The following is a 23,718-nucleotide window of genomic DNA, read 5'->3' as shown; positions in this document are numbered from 1 at the left end:
CTGGTCTTGAGGAACAAGAGCTAAGAAAAAGTGAGACAAAAACAAGGCAACTCCATCAATAAAACTAAGCTAAAAAAAAAAAACCTAAACTAAACTAAACAAGTTAGAATATCCAATTTATCCAAATAGCCTAGTCAAACTGTTAAGTTGTGGGTGAACATATCAGACGACACAGCGATTCTTCAAACAGCTCTTGTTTATTCACAGGCCAGAACAGAACTGAGATGAAGGGTTCAGTCAGCCTGCTTATATAGAGCTCCAGTACAACGTAACTGTAACAATTTTCTAAAACTATCCAATCACTGAACGTCACTTTCGATCCCTTATTTGCATAACTATCTACAGTATCCCCCTGCTGGCCCAGGGTGAGAACTTCAGTACACAAACAAACAGGACCTCCAACAGATTAAGTAAAGAAAATAGATAGAGTAATAGCTCCCACCCCATCTTTTGTGTGGTGAGTTCCCGACACCCCCAGGTGGAAATAATGACACATGACAAAATTATTAAGGTTAATGGGCGAAAAAAGGCCACAACTTTATTGGTTACAGGTGATGAGCAGTACTGGCTTAGGCATTGGTCCTAACCAACTATATCCAACTCCAGCCTGTCCAGGAAGGGTTAACCACCAGTAGGGGGAGTCCTGCTGATGCACATCACTAGGAACTCCCCCGGGGTCACCGCTAGGGGGCGTGCCTTAGGCCCTCAGCTCCCTAGGCTTCGGACAGGGCCACGCCCCTCAGAATCCTTTAACGAACTACCCTTCAATATGCGGGGCAGGTGATGGCGCTTCCTCCCCTCTTCCATCTACAGAATGATACCAATGCCTAACCGCCAATACCAAGAAAGTTGTAATGATTTGCTACGAGGTAGGCAAAAACCGTGGCTGGTGCCAATTTGCCAAGTGGGGAAATTCCTACCAGGCCCCTCAACGGCAACCGACTGAGGTCCATGGCAAGGTCAAGGAACGAAAACCTTATAGGGTGGGAGGGTGGGGAAAACAGGAACAGATGGCGGGCGGCAAAGAGGGAAATCCCCGGCCGCGTCCTGCTTTAAATAGGGCAGGCCACGCCCCCAGAGCCAGCTGATTGGCCGGCCAGGGGGTGATGCGGCCGGGAATTCCCCCAATCGCGCGGGGCTGGCCTCCACCCACCGTGCGCATGGAGGGGCCGTGAAGCCCGCAACCCCACCTCCTCCTAAGGCAGAAGTGACTTTACCTGAAGCAGTGAAACTTCTCCACAGAGACAGGAATACATATCTCATTTTGAATGCCGCTCTGCTGCTTAATTCTTTATTTCTTTTCTTTTTTGAGAAAAGCAGAGAAATTTAATAGCGGGCCAAACAAAGAACTATGGAATTGGGGGTGACTCAGTGTCGATGTTGTCATAGATTCACACTCTTGCACACAGTGAAAAGTGGACCAGGCTAACCGGGTAGCACCTGTGCCCTGGCTGCCTGATGATACAGATAGCAAGTATTTATGACACTTCACCCAGTGCTGATGTCAAATCCTAGCAGGCTGCTGAACCAATAGGACTCAGAGCCCAAGAAGGACCCTCCTTTGCAAGACAGACAAGCCATCCAATGTGTGCCCAGTAAGTTGGCTGGATTCGGCCGTAGTTCAGTGGTAGAGTCCCTGCTTCTCCATGTGGATGGTCTGTGGCTGAATCCCTTGTCTCTCCAGTTCAAGGATCAGGGCCAAAAAAACAAACCTTCTCTGGCTCACTAAAGGAGGATAGTATAAGGGGCAGTATAGTAAAACTTGCTTTTCTGTAATCTCTGCATTGCTGTTCTGCGTTACAGGCAGCTGCAGCAACCTCCAGGTCTGGGTGTGAGTTCAGGAAGCCCCCGGTTCAGATCTTACCACACGTGGCTCAGCCTTCCATCTGTAAAATGGGCACAACGTTGCCAAATTTACAGGGCTCTGTTGCAAAACATAATGAGATTTGAAATAGACTATGGGAATTGATGCTGTTGGTGATAGCTCATCCACACAGGTCTGCCACACACAAGAGCAGCTGCAACAGAAGGACTATTACTGCCTCTACAGTGGTACCTCAGGTTAAGTACTTAATTCGTTCCAGAGGTCCGTTCTTAACCTGAAACTGTTCTTAACCTGAAGCACCACTTTAGCTAATGGGGCCTCCTGTTGCCGCCGCGCCGCCAGAGCACGATTTCTGTTCTCATCCTGAAGCAAACCTGAAGCACTATTAGCGGAGTCTGTAACCTGAAGCGTATGTAACCCGAGGTACCATTGTATTATTGTTTGCATTGCATAAATATGGACTCTGTGTTCTCAAAAGCCAAAGTGGTGTTTACAGCTATGAGCTTAGAACGTCGTCAAAATCCTTCACCAAGGGAGACCCAAATTTGGCAGTAAGAAAAAAAAACGGATCTCCGTAACACATACAAACTGAGCGAATGCGCATAATTTCACTCATTTCACGTAATTTGCTCGACAAATTTGCAACATTCATTCAGTTCTATGGTAATAATAATAATAATAATAATAATAATAATAATAATAATAATAATTTATTATTTGTACCCTGCCCAGCTGGCTGGGTCTCCCCAGCCACTCTGGGCAGCTCCCAACAGAATATTAAAAGCACAATCAAACATGAAAAACTTCCCTAAACAGGTCTGCCTTCAGATGTCTTCTAAAAGTCAGATAGTTGTTTATCTCTTTGACATCTGGTGGGAGGGCGTTCCACAGGGTGGGTGCCACCACCGAGAAAGGCCCTCTGCCTGCTTCCCTGTAGCTTTGCAGGGAGGGAACCGCCAGAAGGCCCTCGGCGTTGGACCTCAGTGTCCAGGCAGAACAATGGGGGTGGAGACGCTCCTTCAGGTATACTGGACTGAGGCCATTTAGGGCTTTAAAGGTCAACACCAGCACTTTGAATTGTGCTCGGAAATGTGAGTAGACCTGCATAGAATTGCACTGCATAGAATTGCTAGAGTAGACCTGCATAGAATTGCTAGAGTAACAGAGCAATTAACAACAACAACAACCTTATGCCAGACTATGTAGAGCTAGAACAAGCAGCTCTTGCTGCTAAGCAGGGAAAGGTTAGGACGGTCCAGCCTCCTGTTCTTGCAGGGGCCAAACAGATGCCTCTATTGGAAAACCCACAAGCAAGATTCAAGCACAAAAGCCCTCTCTCTTCCTTTGATTTGCAGCAACCGGGATGCACAAGCATTGCTTCCTTCAACTGTGGAAGTCAGAGCATGCTAGCCATCACAACTAGCAGCCTTTGATAGCCCATCGCTATCTTTGAATTTGTCTTTTAAAGCCGTATAAGTTGGTGGCGATTTCTGCCGCCTGCGGGAGCCAGTTCCATAGTTGAACCATGCACTCTTTGTTTCTAAGATTCCAACACACTTCCAACCATATTTCCCCAACCTTAATAATAATAATATTTTTTAATTTATATCCCGCCCTCCCCAACCAAAGCCGGGCTCAGAACGGCTAACCACAATAAAAGTAATACAGCATTCTAAAATCAATTCATTCTAAAATCAATTCAAAATCAAATTCATGGCGACCATTGGGCTAGAGTTCTGTGAGGATTACAGAAGGAGGGGGTCAGGCTGTGCCTTGGCCAAAGGCCTGGTGGAACAGCTCTGCCTTGCAGGCCCTGCGGAAAGATGTCAAGTCCCGCAGGGCCCTCGTCTCTTGTGGCAGAGAGTTCCACCAGATCGGGGGGAAAGCAACTTCATCATAAAGTTTTACCAAGCCCCTCCATTAAATATCTCCACAGTTGCTCCTTTCCTCAAGTACAGTGGTACCTCAGTTTTCGAACTTAATCCATTCCGAAAGACCTTTCTGAAACGTTCAAAAACAGAGGCACAAAAGGCGGTCCGCAAATTCAGTGGAGAAATTGGGGGGGGGGGACTTCAGCCGTTCGACTTCCGGGGCACGTTGGAAAACAGAAGCATTTACTTCCGGGTTTTCGGCATTCGAAAACCAAAACGTTTGGCTTCTGAGACATTAGACAACCAAGGTACCCCTACTATAAACTTTATTTCTTTAAAGGAGAAAAAGAAAGTCTGAAACTGCCATTCTGGAGCAGCTGACCCCTGGCTCAAATCCTGTGGCTTTTTCAGTGTTTTTTCACAGCAAACATGCCGTGATTCCACATGGTTTGTGGCAGGGAGTCTTCAGCTGGGCATTGCAGGGGGTTGGACTAGATGACCCCTGAAGTTCCCTCCAACTCTACCATCCTATGACTGTATGGAATCCTCCTCTTGGGTCCAACCAGTTCTTCCTCTGTCTCCTTTGGATACCAACTCCTGATGGCAGCATGTTAGCAGCAAGGCCTGTGGACTTTGCATTGCTTTAAGGTGTCTTAAGGTGTGGAAATAGCTTTCAGGTATAGATAAAGCTTAACCTGTTCTGACTTAGATGCCCTCAGGCATCCTCCAACCCTAAGCCCAGATTGAATTCGGCGGCTCATAATTGGCATCTATGAAAGCCAACAGACCAAGGTATGCAGATCTGGGTGGATAAAGCAAGTGTCATCGCTTAGACATGTGAGCAGGAGAAATCTCACCCACCCTGATCAAGGAGGGAAGGGACCATTTGCCCCAAAAAATACCCACCACACCCTATGCCCACCTCATTTTTCATCTGCTTAGTTCCACTGCTGTGCTCTGAGTTGCCTAAGGGCACCGCAAGGGCAGGCAGGGGAACTCCTGTTTGGAGAGGAGGGTTGGTGATGCCTCACATTCCTGGTGAGAAGAAGCCCCATTGGTCCTGCCAGAAGCTGGACATGATCCTCCCAGTCTCATGTGGGCCAACAGTTACTTTTCAGAGTATATAAAGCAGCCCCAAGACGTGAGGATGTTCCATTCCCCGCGTGACGAAGACATCCACCAGCGATGAAGGCCCTTCTGATCTTCGTGGTGGCTGGAAGCTTCTTCATGCAGCCGAGTAAGTCTTTCAGGTGGTTTTTCTTCATTCTGAGCGTATTTCTTCTAGGAAACTCAGCTCTGTGAGCTGTCAAAACATTAATTCGTCCTTCAGAAGCCAACCAGAGCCAGTGGAGTAGAGTGGTTAAAGCGTTAGACTAAGACCTGGGAGTTGTTGTTGTTTAGTCATTTAGTCGTGTCCGACTCTTCATGACCCCCTGGACCAGAGCACGCCAGGCACTCCTGTCTTCCACTGCCTCCCGCAGTTTGGTCAAACTCATGTTAGTAGCTTTGAAAACACTGTCCAACCATCTCGTCCTCTGTCGTCCCCTTCTTCTTCTTCCCAACATCAGGGTCTTTTCCAGGGAGTCTTCTCTTCACATGAGGTGGCCAAAATATTGGAGCCTCAGCTTCAGGATCTGTCCTTCCAGTGAGCACTCAGGGCTGACTTCCTTCGGAATGGAGAGGTTTGATCTTCTTGCAGTCCATGGGACTCTCAAGAGTCTCCTCCAGCACCATAATCCAAAAGCATCAATTCTTCGGCGATCAGCCTTCTTGATGGTCCAGCTCTCACCTGGGAGACCAGGGTTCGAATCCTCACTCTGCCATGAAGCTCAGTGGGTGACCTTGGGCCGGTCACTGCCTCTCTGCCTAACCCACCGCACAGGGTTGTTGTGGAGATTAAATAAGGAGCGGAAGAACTATGTACACCACCTCTAACTCCTTGGAGGAAAAGGTGGGATATAAGTGCAATAAATAAATGGATTGATCAATTGATCGATTGATTGCATTGCATTTATACCCCCCCTTTTTTTTCCTCCAAGGAGATCAAAGTGGCAAAAATTGTTCTCAACCTCCCCATTTAATTCCAACAGCAACTCTGTGAGGTGATTTGGGTTGGGAGACACGGACTGGAACCCACGGTCACCCAGTGAGTTTCACAATGCCCAAGTAAGGATTGAAACTCTGGTCTCTGGCACTTGGAAGTTAGAATCATAGAATCATAGAATCATAGAATCATAGAGTTGGAAGAGACCACAAGGGCCATCGAGTCCAACCCCCTGCCAAGCAGGAAACACCATCAGAGCACTCCTGACATATGGTTGTCAAGCCTCTGCTTAAAGACCTCCAAAGTAGGAGACTCCACCACATTCCTTGGCAGCAAATTCCACTGTCGAACAGCTCTTACTGTCAGGAAGTTCTTCCTAAGGTTTAGGTGGAATCTTCTTTCTTGTAGTTTGGATCCATTGCTCCGTGTCCGCTTCTCTGGAGCAGCAGAAAACAACCTTTCTCCCTCCTCTATGTGACCTCCAAAGTTAAAGACCTCCAAAACATAACTTAAACGAGTTTGCTCCCACAGCCCTTATTAGGGTTATTTCCTGAAGATTCCCCAAGCATTCTCTGAAACTTTGACTCTTAATCAAACCTTCGAGACGGGAATTTTACAAATGCCTCAAATGTCAATATTTGCCAGAGTTTTATCGTTGGCGTGCAATGGAATTTAGCATGTTACGGTTTTTTATATTTGGCATGCCAGATACTGTCGTTTGAAATTACTGCGTTAGATACTTGGCACCAGAGATGGGGTAAGAATTCAATCTGGTTCACGTTGGAAGGAGAACCTAACTAATTTGCAGTTTCTGAAACAATCTGTGGACGGGAATAGAGCCGTCCTTCAAAGTCTGGAGAAATGCAGTTTTCCAGCCAAACGATACGTTTAAAAAAAAAACCAGACTAGGGCAAGGTGTGCATAAAAATGGATATATACAGGAATTTGGGAGGGAGGATTGGGCTATCCTGCTTGCTCTGAGTGCCACAATATCTCCCCACCCCACCATAGGCCTCCCTATTTCTCACCAACAGCTCCCCTCAAAAATGCCAATTGTATCTCTTCTCCTCAACTTCTGAAGCCACAAAGGGTTCTGATATCTTCCCCAGCCTCACCCCCTGGCCACCCTCTCTCCCACCCAGAGTTTTCCCCAAAGGACAATGATGTCTGCAGTCTCTCTCTCTCTCTCTCTCTCTCTCTCTCTCGCTCTCTCTCTCTCGCTCTCTCTCACACACACACACACACACACGCCTTCCTCAGCACCAGGAGAGAGGGAGGAGAGCCCCCCTTCTAGCTGCTCACGGCCGCACCTCTTCTTCCTCCCGAGGTGACCCATTCAAGCTCTGAGGTATATCCTTGCAAGAGCCTGCTTCTAAGTCTCAGCTCAGGCCTTGCACCTCTTGCCCCTCCTGGTGGCTCAGACAACGATCACAGCATGACAACGATCTAGTGCAAACATAGTATAGAGGGAAGCGATATTCAGACATTTATTCTATTGGGGGGAATTGGTTTAAAAACCTATGTGTGCTAAGTTTAAAATTGCATTGTGAAATGTGCGTATTTTGGCAGAGGCGTCCAGTGCCCTAACACACAGGAGCCGAGTCAAAGAACTTGTTGACTGATTTACCCCTGCTTCCCCTTAACTGTGTCATTTCCCCTGGTTTATTTTTTTATTATAAGATTGTCAAGGGACGCTCCTATCCTCTTGTACTCACGCAAAGCACTGGGAACACTGATAGGCTATGTATCAATTACCGTATTTTTTGCACCATAACACTCACTTTTTTCCTCCTAGAAAGTAAGGGGAAATGTCTGTGCGTGTTATGGAGGAAATGCCTACGGGTGGCATGCCTACGGATTTTCCTCCTCTAAAAACTACGTGCGTGTTATGGTCGGGTGCGTGTTATAGAGCGAAAAATACGGTAATAAATACTAAGGTTCCAGGGAGAATGTAAGATTGTTCTTGAACTCTCTCCAACATATTAGATATGGAAACTGACAGCGGTCTGATTTTGATGGCCCGTAACCTTAAAACAGTTTACAAAAAAGGGGGATAAAACAATCATTAAGAAAAATTGACAACAGTAATTGAAGACTTTTGAAAAGTGAACATAACAATAGAGGGGGAAACAGCTTAAAACTTGCACCAGTTTCCTAAACCTCTGGTAGACTTGCCCAGTGCTTTTTTTTCCTGGGAGGAACACAGCGTACGCATACCCCTAAACATTTTGTGAGTCTAACTTTGGCCTCATTAAATTTTCAATATGAGTTGGAAAAGGAGAGTACCCCTAAACTTTCTTTCTTTTTTTAAGCACTGGACTTGCCTAAACAAAAAAAGTTTTTAACAGGTTTCAAAAAGAGTACAGTGAAGGCACTTGCCTGGTATTATTAGTGAGCACAGATCCCTAGCATGAATCTTACTTACATATTCTGTTGAAAAATATCAGCTGACTATTACAAGACTATTACGAAACAGTAGTATCATTCCGGAGACACTGTCCTTTTGTTTTTTTTATAATAATATTTATTGAATTTTCACAAATTATATAAGCATACTCACTACAAACAAACAAACACAAAAACAAACAAGTATAATTTCCAAACCTTATTTTCTTAAACCTTACTTCGCCGACCTCCTCATACCTCCCCTTTCTGCATTCCAATTTCAAATTTAATTCAGCAAATCCTCACCCTTAATTTTATCTAGTTGTATTCTTTTCTTTTCTTTTAACTTAATCTTTTCAACTGTAATCCACTTACTTTCTATAATCATAACATTTTAACACTCATTAATTTTACAATCTCTCTTAAGATAGATTTTAAATTTCTCCCAATCTTCTTCCGCCGTCTCTTTCCTCTGGTCTCGGATTCTGCCAGTCATTTCAGCCACGGAGACACTGTCCTTTTGAGGCTTTTGAGACGTCTTCCGCTGAAACTGTTGAAAGACTCTTGAGAAACTTTGGAAGCTTTCAAAAGACTATTGTGAGATTGTCCTTAGACATCTGTTTTGAGTACACAGCTTGGCGGTCCTCACTACCACTGTTATATTGTGCATATGAACTCTGATTGGCTCATTCCTATAATTTGAATGATACCGTTATTCAATTATATATTCTCAACTAACTATTAGCCTACGTGTTGCGTTTGTAGTGTTGTGATTGGTTCTTGTCAAAATTACAAATACCTAAATACAGACGGTCATTTACCCTCGCTAGATTCAACGTGCTGCCATCTGCCTTATTGCAGGGCAGATTTGAGGGTAAACCGTACGCGGAACGAGTCTGCCCCTGCAGCTTGATGGAGGTAGAAACTGTCTCTCATGCCTTGTTCCGCTGCCATTTCTATGGGGATATACGCTCAGTATTTATTACCCCTGCTATGCAAAAATCTCCAATTGAATCTGAACTTCAGTGTCTAAAATCCCTGGTAGAGGACAAGGATCCTGAGCTCACGTTAAGGGTAGCCAAATTCTGTGCGATTGCCATAAAACTTAGGGAACAAGCTGCACTATCATAAGGATTAAGATTTTAAATGATAATTTTAGGTTATATGTTAGTGACTAAGTTTTAATTTATACATTTTTTGACTGTTGCCATATCTGTATTGTCCCTGTTATACCCGATTGCAAATTCAAATGTATCTCTATCGTGTTTGAAGACTTCCTTGATATTATATGTGGGCTGGAACTGGTCTGTGACCGAAATAATAAAATTCAAGATTCAAGGTTCTTATTGCAACACAGGGGTTTGTTTTTGCTATTAATAGGCAGGAATTTCCAAAGTGTAGCTTCTTCACTTTGTCCCTCCTCCCCCCCCCCCATTAAACCGTTTCCCTCTCTTATAGCTGGTTCACTGAAGTGCTACACCTGCAACACCCAGGTCAACAACAATAACTGCAAAGGACAGCAAAACTGTGATGGAATTGGACAAGTATGCAAAACAGATGTCATTGGTAAGACCATTTCTTAGGTGCCCTTCTTCTTCTGTTGGGTTTGTTATAACTTCCTCAATTCCTCAAATATGGGAACCAAGCTGTTAAAAAATCCTGCTTTCAAAATAAACCTTTATGCCCCCTTTTTAATACAAAAGCAGCAAGAAAGGCAATTCTTTTTCTGTGTCCTTTGATTTTCGCTATTCTTATTTTCGCAAATATATATATATATAGACACGGTTGGCGCTGGGGTCTAAACCACTGAGCCTAGGACTTGCTGATCAGAAGGTCAGTGGTTCGAATCCCTGCAACGGGGTGAGCTCCTGTTGCTCGTTCCCTGCTCCTGCCAACCTAGCAGTTCGAAAGCATGTCAAAGTGCAAGTAGATAAACAGGTACCGCTCCGGCAGGAAGGTAAACATCATTTCCGTGTGCTGCTCTGGTTCGACAGAAGCGGCTTAGTCATGCTGGCCACATGACCTGGAAGCTGTACGCTGGCTTAAATAACTGTTAGAAATGATATGTTTAAAAAAATGTATTAAAAAAAAGTTCAACATTTTTGGGATTTCCTAAAAAAAAAAAATCGGGTAATTTCAGGGTGTCCTTTTTTTACTTTTTGGACTATGGCAACCCTATGCTTGCAGGTTTCCCACTGTTTGGTGAGAACAGGGTTTATTATTATTATTATTATTATTATTATTATTATTATTATTATTATTATTTATTAATTTTTTAACATATAAATTCCAACAACCAGTTAACATAACTTCTTATCTTATACAGTATTTTAGACTTCCGTCAACAACCTCTGAAGATTTTCCATTCTTTATCACTTGTTCTGCATTTCTTAATTTCTCTGTCACTTTAAATTCTCCTTAACTAATCATTCTCTTCAAAGTCTTCCTTGCAATATTTCACAAAGTCCTCCTTACAAAGGACTTCTTGCAGTCCTACTCGCGTAATCTGTTTATCACAACTGCTTTTCAAATAGTTCAAGTATTTACTCCAGTCCTCTATTGAAATATACTCAGAGTCGAGAGTGGATTTCATGCTCTTTATTCAGCTCATAGTGGTGAGGAGGAATGGAAGTTCCCTCAGAATGTCTGCTTTATATACATTATTTACACAATGGGCCCCACGTGATTGGCCAATTCCAGGATTCTCCTGTAGGCCAATCAGGTTGCGGATTCACTTCCATCTGGAGCTGGATTGGGTGGCTCCTGCGGACCAATCAGACTGCTGCATTGTTCTAAGGCCAATCAGACTGCTGCATTCTGAATCCTATTGTTCTAGGACCAATTAGACTGCTGCATTCTGAATCCTATTGTTCTAGGACCAATCAGACTGCTGCATTTTGGATCCTTTTCAACTCAGTACATAACACCTATGAATCTCTGATCCCGCAGGTTTCGAATCCTTCCTCTTAATTTATCAAATTCTGCACCGTCCATTAATTTCATTTGCCATTCTTCTTTCGTCGGTAATTCTTCTTGCTTCCATTTTTGTGCCAATAATATTCTTGCTGCTGTTGCTCCCTATCTTCTTCCCAGGTGTCGTGGGCCTTTTCAACGTCATCTCGAAAGAATGTACCGCGTCCTGTGATCCTTACTTCAGCGACTTCAAGGTGGGAAGAAGGAATGTCTCCTGCTGTTCCACCGACCTCTGCAACGTCAACGGAGCCTCTGACTTCAAGATGGGTTACGTCCAAGTGGCCTTGGCCCTTTCCGCCAGCCTTGCCTGCATCCTTCTCAGAAGCAGGCTCTGAGGAGAGGGCTGCCTGTGTAGCTGTACAGAAGAGAAACCAAATCTAGATTCTTTCCCACTAAAGTGACATTCGAAACCTTATAGATCTGTTGAACGGCACTGACGGGTCTCTGCTGATGCGAACGTGGATGTCTTTCTAGAGTGACATATTAGGGATTATGGGAGTTGCTGGGCACACCCAAACCCCATTCCGGTGTAGGGCGTAGATGTTGGCCAACATGATGATTCTTCAGGTGTCCTAGCAAAGCATTAGAAAATAGAATTGTAGAGTTGGAGGGTCATCTAATTCAACCCTCTTCAGTGCAGGAATCACAGCTAAAGAACCCCTCTGTTTGGAAACCTCCAACGAAGGAAAGTCCATCACCTCCTGAGATCCATTCCACCGTCAGACAGCTCTGTCAGAAATTTATTCCTCGTATTTAGTTGAAAATCTCCTTTAATTGCAATTTGAATCCATTCGTTTGAGTCCTACACTCCAGAGCAGCAGAAAACAAGCTTGCTGCGTCTTCCCTATGACCGCCCCATAGATTTTTGAAGATGGTGATCATACTATATTTAAATAGATTTTGGCTGATGATGTCCCAGTTTTCTATAACAAGCAGGGCTGTCCCCAACCCTCTGCAGGCTCGAAAGCTAGGGGTTGTGCAATCAAGTTAAATGTCACTTCTGAGTGATGTTGACAGACAGGAGTATTTGAGAACCTTTCACTTGGGCAGAGATGATCTTACCTTCTGCTCACCTTGTGAGTGAGCATGTGGTCTAGCGACACAGCTCTGTCAAAAGCTGGGTTTTTAAAACGTTGTCTTCTCAAAAACTCCCAACAGCCTAGGAAGCAAATTATCATACCTAGATGTTGCAGCTCTGAGCTCTAAAATATTCAGAATCCGCTCCCCTCTAGCAAATTTCCCAATAGGATTAGGGTAGTAAACTCATTCGTGCGTGATCTCTGCCGCTTCAGACTGCAGGAAGTTAGATGTTGAAATTGTTGAGTGAAACTGGGAACTGACTGTCTGTTTTGAGTGTCGGATCCATCCTCTTCAGGAAATGCAATGGCGCCCAGCGCGCTTTCGCTGCGCGGTCCTGAGTCGTTCCTCTTCTCCCGGCTATAGCAGAGTTTCTTCAGCAGCTGTGTGTCTGTGTGTAAGGATTTATCAGCACGGCAGTACAGTGGTACCTCTGGATGCGAGCGGGATCCGTTCCGGAGCCCCGTTCACATCCTGAAGCAAACACAACCCGCGTGCGTGGGTCGCGATTTGCCGCTTCCGCGCATGCGCGTGACGTCATGTTGAGCGCATGCGCGAGCAGCAAAACTCGGAAGTAACGCATTCCGTTACTTCCGGGTCGCCGCGGAGCGCAACCCGAAAACGCTTAACCTGAAGCATATTCAACCCGAGGTATGACTGTAAAACTCTCGTACACAGCTTCTTGTATTCTGCGAAGCTTTAATGGACAGCAGCAAAACAATAAGTCAGCCAGGTGAGAGCGACAACATGTTGCCTTTCCTTTGCAGCCAAAACAGAAAGTGAAAGTAAGTTCACAATCGGGGAAACAGGACGTCATTTCCCTTGAGCTATTAACCCTGTAAACTCTGGGATTCCTCACGGAAATGCCCCTTCATGAAGGATGAGAATTAAGAACATCAGGCCAGTGGTCCATTTAGTCCACCATCTTCTTCTTACAGTGACCAACCAGATGCCTCTATTGGGAAACCCAGAAGCAAGATCTGAGCATAAGATCAACACTCAACTGGTGTTGGAATGTATTGCTATGTCTATGGAGGCAGAGCAACAGTTATTGTGGCTGCTAGCAAAGGCTCAGGACCCCTGAGTCCCATGGGGAATTCCCAGAATGGGATGGAAAGGGAAAACTGGGAATCGATATTTCACGGCGATGGTGATGGCCTTGAGGGTTTTAGGCAGCGGGGAGTCTGGGAAGGAAACGGGCAAGGCAGGGAGGGAAGGAGGAAAATAAATAAAAAAGGAGGTGTGATTAGGGATGGGAGACGAATTCAATTCATTCTGGATTTCAAGGCAAACATGCGTAATTTGCCCCTTTTGGAACAATATAGGAGCTGAAATACAGCCCGCCTTCAAAGGGAGCACTTTGCTGGATTTTGCAACATGGGTGTTTAGCTCAGAAAAGTTGTACTGGGATTAATATAAATAGGGTGAGATGTGGATACAAATGAATCTGTTGGTGGAAAGAACTTACAAAATTGCAAGGTCATGAAAATTGTTCTGCAAACCCATGAAAGTCACACTAAAAAGGCTTGTGAATTTTCATGAGGAATTATTGGTACAGTTGGGTTTAAGATTGGGAAAATGAGAAAGCGGGAGAAAGCGAAATTGACAGATTAACTGCTATCCCCACAGCATGGTGGGCTTCTTTGCACCCTTTTGGCAACCTCTCCTGAAACAAACAGGCCACCCTAGATAAGGAATAAGAAGCAATTAAGCTGTTTTCATATTATCAGGCTTTGACTCCCTGCTCAGACATTACGGTTGATCCTGTGTTGTGCTTCTTCCTTCTTTGCATTTGTATTCTTAGTTGCAAACTACCCAGAAGCATCCTACCTTTATGAGCGGCGTAGAAAACCTTTATTTAAAAAAGTAATAAAGAATTAAGATTTCGAAGGATCTCTACACGCTGGAAGTCGTGACTATTTTCCTTCAACGTAATTTTTCCTCGAGGAGGGCCGACGTATCAAAAAAGATACACACCTTCAACTGACTCACTGCTCCCAAAACTCTCACAGTGTTCCTATAAATTCAAAAGTTTGCTTTGAGCAATTTCACTACCTTTTCCCAAACTCATAGGTAGGCAAACTAAGGCCCAGGGGCTGGATCTGGCCCAATCACCTTCTAAATCAGCCCGCAGACAGTCCGGGAATCAGCATGTTTTTACATGAGTAGAATGTGTGCTTTTATTTAAAATGCATCTCTGGGTAACTTGTGGGGCATAAGAATTCATTTATTTATTTATTTTTCCCCAAAATATAGTCCGGGGCCCCCCGCAAGGTCTGAGGGACAGTGGACCGGCCCCCTGCTGAAAAAGTTTGCTGACCCCTGCCCTAGCTGGAAGTTCTCAGCACTGACACAATGTGATGAGACGAATAGTTAGAGAGACATTCCTGACGATCTGGAGACTGTCTCCTACCATTAACTCCCATTGATGAACCATCAGCTGTTATCAAGTGATTGACCTTTGAAAGGATGGCCATCTAGCAGCCATAAAACCATTTGGCCTGTGATCATAAATAGCTGCAAAGGCGGGTGAATTGGGGGAGTGTATTCCAGGAGACCAAGATGTTCTTCTTCAGGGCACTGGGTCAGCAACCTTCCTATTGCAGGAATTTAATGTTAGGATCCTTGAACTGGGTTCCAGAGTTTGATCTGGAAGCTCCACAAAACATCCCTTTTTTACTGGTTCTTAGAAGTGTGTCTCTTGCCGGGTGTACAATGCAGTCGGAACAAAGGAGGTCATGGTTGACATAAGCTTTATGGCTGTTGAAAGATACGTGCACACAGCTTAACACAAGCAACAAAAGGATAAAATCACACAAGCATGTGAAGAACGAACAAGAGGAATTTCTTACGCAACAGAGATTAAAAGTAGTAGGGGTGACCTGTCAGCCAACAGTCTTACAAATGGGTAGGCAAACTAAGGCCCGGGGGCCAGATCCGGCCCAATCACCTTCTAAATGCGGCCCGTGGACGGTCCAGGAATCAGCGTGTTTTTACATGAGTAGAATGTGTCCTTTTATTTAAAATGCATCTCTGGGTTATTCGTGGACGCAGATGGCGCTGTGGGTTAAACCACAGAGCTTAGGACTTGCCAATCAGAAGATCGGCAGTTCGAATCCCCGCGACGGGGTGAACTCCCATTGCTCGGTCCCTGGTCCTGCCAACCTAGCAGTTCGAAAGTACGTGAAAGTGCAAGTAGATAAATACCGTATTTTTCGCTCTGTAACACGCACCCGACCATAACACGCACGTAGTTTTTAGAGGAGGAAAATCCATAGGCATGCCACCCGTAGGCATTTCCTCCATAACACGCACAGACATTTCCCCTTACTTTCTAGGAGGAAAAAAGTGAGTGTTATGGTGCAAAAAATACGGTAGGTACCGCTCCGGCAGGAAGGTAAACGGTGTTTCCGTGCGCTGCTCTGGTGTCACCAGAAGCGGCTTAGTCATGCTGGCCACATGACCCGGAAGCTGTACGCTGGCTCCCTCGGCCAATAAAGCGAGATGAGCGCCGCAATCCCAGAGTCGGTCACGACTGGACCTAATGGTCAGGGGTCCCTTTACCTTTAAGGAGTCTCAAAGCGGCTAACATTCTCCTTTCCCTTCCTCCCCCACAACAAACACTCTGTGAGGTGAGTGAGGCTGAGAGACTTCAGAGAAGTGTGACTAGCCCAAGGTCACCCAGCAGCTGCATGTGGAGGAGCGGAGACGCGAACCCAGTTCACCAGATTACAAGTCCACCGCTCTTAACCACTACACCACACTGGCTCTGTAATACACAACCCTCAAGCAGGTCCTGAGTGGAAGAGCCACTTTATCCTCCTTTGACTTCCTGCGACTGGGATTCAGACGTGTTCCAGCCTCCAACCATGGAGGCAGAGAATAGCCACCGTGACTGGTAGCTGGTGAGACCTTCCCACCGGGATTCCTGCTGGAGATGCAGCTTGCGATCTTCTGCATACAAAACAGGTGTTCTACCACTGCAAAGTCCCCAAGTTCCCCAGGAAAACCAGGACATCCCATAGATAGATAATTTATTATGGTCAAAGAACAGCTCGCATAACACAATAAAAACAGTTTTTCATAACAATAATATATACAATCAGAGCAGATTGCAGCAATAGCTCACGAGTTAAAATTGAGATATATACATACACCAGTACAACTGAGATTTGGGCTACCATCAAAATTGACCCTGAGGCACCCCAAAGGGCGACTTCAGCATTTCCCTAGTAAGCTATTTTATTCTAGAGGATGATCTGTGCCTACAAATCTGGGCGCAGAATCTGGCTACCAGCCAGGTCGTCTTGTGATCTTTGCCTAAGACACCCCATATTTCACCACAAGAGAACGGCTACCATTTTGCTTCCCACGATCTCGCATGATTTCGTGGCGCAATTCCTCCCCGAGGAAAGCTTTGGGGGGGCTGCAATCTCATGCAGTGCCCCAAAAAAGAATGTGGGTGGCGCTGTGGTCTAAACCACTGAGCCTAGGGCTTGCCGATCAGAAGGTCAGCGGTTTGAATCCCCACAACCGGATGAGCTCCCGTTGCTTGGTCCCTGCTCCTGCCAACCTAGCAGTCTTAAAGCACGTCAAAGTGCAAGTAGATAAATAGGTACCACTCCAGCGGGAAGGTAAATGGCGTTTCCGTGCGCTGCTCTGGTTCGCCAGAAGTGGCTTAGTCATGCTGGCCACATGACCCGGAAGCTGTACACCGGCTCCCTCGGCCAATAAAGCGAGATGAGCGCCGCAACCCCAGAGTCGTCCATGACTGGACCTAATGGTCAGGGGTCCCTTTACCCTTTATCTAATCTATGCGGTGCCCCAAAATGTGCATTCTTGGGCATTGTGCCCCCCCCAAAAAAAAACACTTGGAGGGGGGAACCACAGTGCGAGATCACAGCAACCCAAATGGCCTCCATGTTCTGGTGATAAAAAACGGGAAGATGGCACCCAGGAAGATAGCATCCCGGGTTTTGGCCTCAAAGTGTTGGCTACTGTAGTGGATACTGATCCTGCACTGCAAGGGGTTGGACTAGATGATTACAGGCGTCCCTTCCAGCCCTGTGATTGTATGAGAGACAAATACTCTGACCTTGCATAAGGCAGCCTTTCTTCATTGCAGCCAAATTTATCTCACCTGTCAAAGCAAGATATTATTTCGTACGGCTTGTTACCCTTTAACATTTCCCCATGGCTCTTGATTAGTCACGCAGACACCCTAGATCAAGACTCCAGGGTCCAGTGACTTTGCCGCCTGGTGCAGAGTCTCAGCGGACGGTCTTACGCAAGTGCAGAGGGCTGCAGGCGTTCATGGGTGGCGATGCAAAGGGAGAGGCGACATTCTGCTTGGGCGGCTTGGAAAAACACCAGCCGGCCTGCAACACCCTGCCCCAGGGACTGTATCGTGGCCCCTGCCTCGTCACCCAAACAAGAGGAAGAAGGTTCTATTGTTCCGCATAATTCTCCCTGGCAGAAACCGAGAGCTGTTTTACGAATGCCTGGTGAAAAGAGAGCCCTGCCCTTTCGTTACGAAACCAAAGCACTCATGAATGCAAACATTAATACCCCCAGAGGGAACATTAAGTCCAGAGCTTTGTTTTCCCCCAGCCGGAACTCACCAGAACGCAGTTCTGGCACCTGTCAAGGTAGGCACCATTGGCATTGTAAGAGAAGAAGAGAAGCATTCATAGAGAGTTTTTGCACCTCTTTTTCTAGAAAAATAGCACTGGTTAAGTCCCTTTCCAAGTTCACATAGAGATATCACAGAAATATCGCTGCATTGAGTGGACAAGCCCAAGAGTTGGCCCAACGGTCAAGAAGGTGGTTTCTGCATGTGCTATTGTGATGTCCTGGGACTTGGGCTCGGACTCGGAACCAGAGGAGTCTCAGTCTGCGCCGGATCCTTTGCCTCAGGCATTACCTGAACCAAGTCTGTGGCCTGGTCCTGAAGAGTCCCAGTCTGCACAGGTTCCCCTACAGCAAGCACCAGCTGGGCCGAGTCAGGGGCCTGAGCCTGCCCTGGCTCCAGATGTGGGGATTCCCTTGTTGCCTTCAGCTGGGCCATCACTTACAGCTGCTCCACTACCGGTTGGGTCAGGGGAGGCTGAGGCAGCCTCTGGGTCTAGTAACCCACCGACGTCTCCCGAGCTGCAGAGACTGAGGTCTGAGAGAAGGAGAGACCTGAGTACTCGCAGGAGGAGTGCTTGCCTTTGGGCAAAACAGGGAGGTGAGTTGCCGGGGGATCAGGACCGGCCGCTACCCTGACAAAGATAAAAGGCTGTCGGACCTTGCCCCAGGTTGCGGGAGCAACATTGCTGTATGCTAGATCTTGCCTGAGATTCTGTACCTGTCCCTGCCTGGTTTCCTGCCTCGTGTCCTGCCTTGGCCCTGTCGGACTGACTCCTAGCGGAACCTTCAGATTCTGGACCCATCCTGGACCACATTTCATGGGTTACCCCCGGGCCCAGCACAGCTATGGAGGGAAGTGAGGGGCAGGTGGAGCTTGTCAGCCTGGGAAAGGAGCCCATCTAGAAGAAGGAAAACTCTGCTCCTCAACCTCTGCTGCATTGTAGGGTATCTTCAGGAGAAGAAAAGGCTAAGGAGTAAACACTGTACACATCCAGAGTGGACTCCTTAAGGCTGGATGGCACCTTGTATGCCTCCTTCCAGCAACTCCTGCAGCCAAGCTGGTGCCAAACATTTTGCTCTGCTTTCCTTTGGACCACAACAGTGAGGCAGAGAGGGGTGGGGGTTTATCGCCTTGGCAGCCTAGGACCCCCACACACTCTGCCCAGGCTTCGCCCTCAATGATGCACTCCATTGTCTTTTGAGTCAGACGGATGCCAACAATTGCTCTAGTTATCTCCTGCTTGGGCTACTGCAATGCGCTCTACGTGGGGCTACCTTTGAAGGTGACCCGGAAACTACAACTAATCCAGAATGCGGCAGCTAGACTGGTGACTGGGAGTGGCTGCTGGGACCACATAACACCGGTCTTGAAAGACCTACATTGGCTCCCAGTACGTTCCTGAGCACAATTCAAAGTGTTGGTGCTGACCTTGAAAGCCCTAAACGGCCTCGGTCCAGTATATCTGAAGGAGCGTCTCCACCCCCATCGTTCTGCCCGGACACTGAGGTCCAGCACCGAGGGCCTTCTGGCAGTTCCCTCATTGCGAGAAGCAAAGCTACAGGGAACCAGACAGATGGCCTTCTCGGTGGTGGCACCCGCCCTGTGGAATGCCCTCCCACCACATGTCAAGGAAATAAACAACTATCTGACTTTTAGAAGACATCTGAAGGCAGACCTGTTTAGGGAAGTTTTTAATGTTTGATTGTGCTTTTAATATTCTGTTGGGAGCCACCCAGAGTGGCTGGGGAAACCCAGCCAGATGGGTGGGGTATAAATAATAAATTAGTAGTAGTAGTAGTAGTAGTAGTAGTAGTAGTAGTAGTACATCTTTTCACCTCTCTCTCCCTGTCCACCCACCACCACCCGAGACCCACCTTCAAAATTATGAGCAACCTTCAAAACCCCCAAAGTGGAAGATTCTGCCTTACATTCCCACAAACACACTGACGCAAATAAATGTGTCATTGTCATTCCTTTTGCTTCCAAGGTGGGAAGGGGGTTGCAGGTGGGAAGGGGGTTGCAATGGAGTATCCTGGCAGTGGGCAGGGCTGACTGACTGGAAGGTCAGGCAGGAGCAATCCACATTAGAGCATGGTTTTATACTTTAAAAAGCTGGTGAGTCTTAGGTCAACCATGGATGCTGTTCCCATCATCACCTCTTCCCAATTGACAAGTACTGGGGCTGAAGGGGACATTCTGTTCTGGAAAAACACTAGCTGGAGTTCTCCAATCCATAAACCACGGACTGACCTGAGTTTAATGGACCTGTTTCATAACTTTCCCTCAAGGCTGCTGAGATAAGGCAGGCGTTTCAGGACCCCAGGACCTGAGAAATTATTACCTCTGATAATTCAGGAGGGTGGTTTTTTCCTCCCAGAAGACAGGGTTTACGCGATTTCCATCACCAAATCTTTACAGAAGCCGCTTGCATTGTGTGTTTGGATCGCCTGCTCAGCGCTCAACATACAAGTGAAACTCGGAAAATTAGAATATGGTGGGAAAGTTCATTTATTTCAGTAATTCAACTTAAAAGGTGAAACTAATATATGAGATAGACTCGTGATATGTCAAGCCTTTGTTATAATTGTGATGATCACGGCGTACAGCTGATGAAAACCCCAAATTAACAATCTCAGAAAATTAGAATATTTAATGAAATCAGCAAAACAAGGACTGCAAATAGAGCAATATTGGACCTCTGAGATGTAGAAGCATGCATATATACACAGTACTTGGTCTGGGCCCTTTTTGCATCAATTACTGCCTCACTGCGGCATGGCATGGATGCTATCAGCCTGTGGCACTGCTGAGGTGTTATGGAAGACCAGGATGCTTCAGTAGCAGCCTTCAGCTCTTCTGCATTGCGTTCCAATATTGCTCTATCAGCTGTACGCCATGATCGTCACAATGATAACAAATAAAGGCTTGACACATCTCGCTTTGCATGTCATGAGTCCAGTGGCGTAGCGTGGGGGGTGCAGGGGGGGCCGGCCGCACCGGGCGCAACATCTGGGGGTTCTTGATATTTATTTATATATTGCATTAGCCATGTGGCCATAGCATGATATACATTAAAATAACAACATAAAATGGGGGTGGGGAGGTAAAGGTAGATATCGTCCTGGGCAATTACTTAGAGAAAGAAAAAAAAACAAAAAACTGCTGAGGCTGGAGGAGGACCGTTAAAGGGTCCTTCGGCTCCTCAGATTTGTCCTAACTCGATTGTCTTTGTACAATAAGGCTACTTGGAATTTCGTTCGATTGTGCGGTGTGTCGCCTGCAGCTGTGGTGTTAAGGAAGAAGTTAGTGCCGCTTTCCTCTTCATCACACTAAGGGGGTTAGGGTTAGGGGGCGCAAATCCACGGGTTAGGGGGCGCAAATCCACAGGTTAGGGGGCGCAAATTACTTGCCTTGCCCCGGGTGCTGACAACCCACGCTACGCCACTGCATGAGTCTATCTCATATATTAGTTTCACCTGTAAGAGCAAGAGAAGAGCCTGTCGGATCAGGCCAGCTTCCTGTTCTCAAAGTGAACAACCAGGTCCTTGCGTGGGAAACCAGAATGCAGGATTCTAACCTGAGAGCAGAAATCTCCTTTCCTGTGGTTTCCAGCAACAGAAGTATTGTGGTGGCACAGCAGAACCATCAAACTGCACAAAATGTGATGGATGCAAACATGCCTTTCAGCTGACTGTATACTGGATGTTTTCTTCTGACTTGTTCTTGGTTTGGTAGGAATTATGGCCTATTCACGAATGTGTCCACCCACCTGTCAAATGTGGTCCATTGGGTGGGGTGGGTGGAGAAGGTAAAGATCTGGGTCACTGCCCAGATTCAGTCTCCCCAACCCTGGATTAAAGGGTTTAGTGAACGGCTCAAGCAGAAGAAGTTGGTTTTATTCATTTCAATCTCCGTGATCGAGCAGTGATGTGAAGCAGTCTTTGAGCTATCCCAGATCAAAGTTGCTAAGGACCTTGCAAATTAATAGGTAAAGGCCGAGGGAGCCGGCGTACAGCTTCCGGGTCATATGGCCAGCATGACTAAGCCACTTCTGGTGAACCAGAGCAGCGCACGGAAACGCCGTTTACCTTCCCGCTGGAGTGGTGCCTATTTATCTACTTGCACTTTGAAGTGCTTTCGAACTGCTAGGTTGGCAGGAGCAGGGACCGAGCAATGGGAGCTCATCCCGTCACAGGGATTCAAACCGCTGACCTTCTGATCAGCAAGTCCTAGGCTCTGTGGTTTAACCCACAGTGCCACCCACGTCCCTTACAAGTTGCTAAGGACCTTGCAAATTAATACAAGACCCTTAAACTGGGCCAGGTAGCATATGGGCAGCCCATGGAAACATTTCAGAACCGGTCTCACACCCTCCAACATTTGGTCTTGCACTCTGGTGTGAGCCAACTGTGTTGCACCACAAGTCTATACGAGAAAACACCTGACTTTTGGTCCTGCGCCTTGGCGCAGCCCAAGCATGGGAGCCAAAATGCAACCTCTGGGATTGCCATCCTAAACCGGGGAGGCTTCTGTCAATCCAGATTGCCCCCCTTAAAATGTGACAATTGTGTATTATGCTGTCTGCCCCCATCAACAATCCAGGCACAGTTTTTTGCAGCAGCTGTAGTCTCCAAGAGAGGACCCACATAGAGCCCATTGCAGTAATCCAGCCTTGAGGTTACCGGAGGATGAATTGTGCATTTGAATGATTTGAAGGAAGAGAAAGAGGTCAAAGTCTTAGGAGGTAGTTTTAGGATTAGGGGTCAGCAAGGGAGAATGGGAGGTGTGGTATCAGAAATAATAATAATAATAATAATAATAATAATAATAATAATAATAATGATATCCCGCCCTCCCCAGCCGAAGCCAGGTTCAGAGTGGCTAACAACAGTAAAAATAACACAATTTACATAAAATCACAATCAATTAATTGAAATACATTCTAAAATCAATTCACTCTAAAATCAATTCAGAATCAAATTAATGGCAACAGTTGGGCTAGAGTTCTGTGCGGATTACCGAAGGAGGGGGTCAGGCTGTGCCTTGGCCAAAGGCCTGGTGGAACAGCTCTGTCTTGCAGGCCCTGCAGAAAGATGTCAAGTCCCGCAGGGCCCTAGTCTCTTGTGACAGAGCATTCCGCCAAGTTGGGGCCAGTTCTGAAAAGGCCCTGGCTCTGGTTGAGGCCAGCCTAACCTCCCTGTGGCCCGAGACCTCCAAGGTGTTTTTGTTTGAAGACCGTAAGCTCCTCTGTGGGACATACCAGGAAGGCAGACCCGTAGGTACGAGGGTCCTAGGCCATATAGGGCTTTAAACAGAGGTTCTTCCCGAGTTGGAGGAATGAAGCCAGGGGCATAGGGAGGGGGATGCGGTCCACCCCAGGTGTCATCCTTGAGGGGGGTGACAAAATGGTACACCACAGGGGTCAGCACTTACCGTAGGGCCTGTCCTGCAGTGCGCCCGAGCCACACGTCTCTCCCGGGAGTGACATGGTGCCCAGGCGAACTCCATGGGCAGCTTGCCGCCTTGCCCCTCTGGGCGGAGTACCACGGCACCCCAATGCGCGGATCGTCACAGCACCTTGGAGCACGAATCACCATGGTGCCCCCGTGGGCGACTCGCCCCGCCCCCGTCGCTCCGGGTGCCAGAGCAACTAGCTACGCCCCTGAGTGAAGTTTCCAGGCAGGGATATAACAGCATATCAGGGCAGGGAAATGTGAGGGGTGGGAGACATGAATAGTGCTGGATACAGAATACAGAAGGATCTACTTAATCTCAAGAATGCAGTAAGAGTTTGTTGGATCAGGCCAATGGGCCATCTAGTCCAGTATCCTGTTCTCACAATGACCGACCAGATACCTCTTTGGGGAAACCAGCAAGCAGGATTTGAACTCAAGAGCACTCTCCATACGGC

General features: G+C 46.8%; 1 protein-coding gene across 1 annotated transcript; it reads left to right on the top strand.

The window, feature by feature from the left end:
• Positions 1–1,453: 1,453 nt before the first annotated feature.
• PSCA (prostate stem cell antigen) lies at positions 1,454–12,237 on the top strand. The gene is made up of 4 exons (XM_083517109.1): positions 1,454–1,595; positions 4,804–4,933; positions 9,584–9,691; positions 11,219–12,237. The coding sequence occupies exons 2-4, from the start codon at positions 4,882–4,884 to the stop codon at positions 11,431–11,433; spliced, it is 375 nt and encodes a 124-aa protein (XP_083373235.1). The 5' UTR covers positions 1,454–1,595; positions 4,804–4,881; the 3' UTR covers positions 11,434–12,237.
• Positions 12,238–23,718: the final 11,481 nt, after the last annotated feature.

Source organism: Podarcis liolepis, assembly GCF_965112155.1.
Source record: "Podarcis liolepis genome assembly, chromosome: 8".
In the NCBI taxonomy this organism is placed as follows: domain Eukaryota; kingdom Metazoa; phylum Chordata; class Lepidosauria; order Squamata; family Lacertidae; genus Podarcis; species Podarcis liolepis.
The sequence above is the reverse complement of the archived record's forward strand: the minus strand, read 5'-3'. Positions and strand labels throughout refer to the sequence as shown.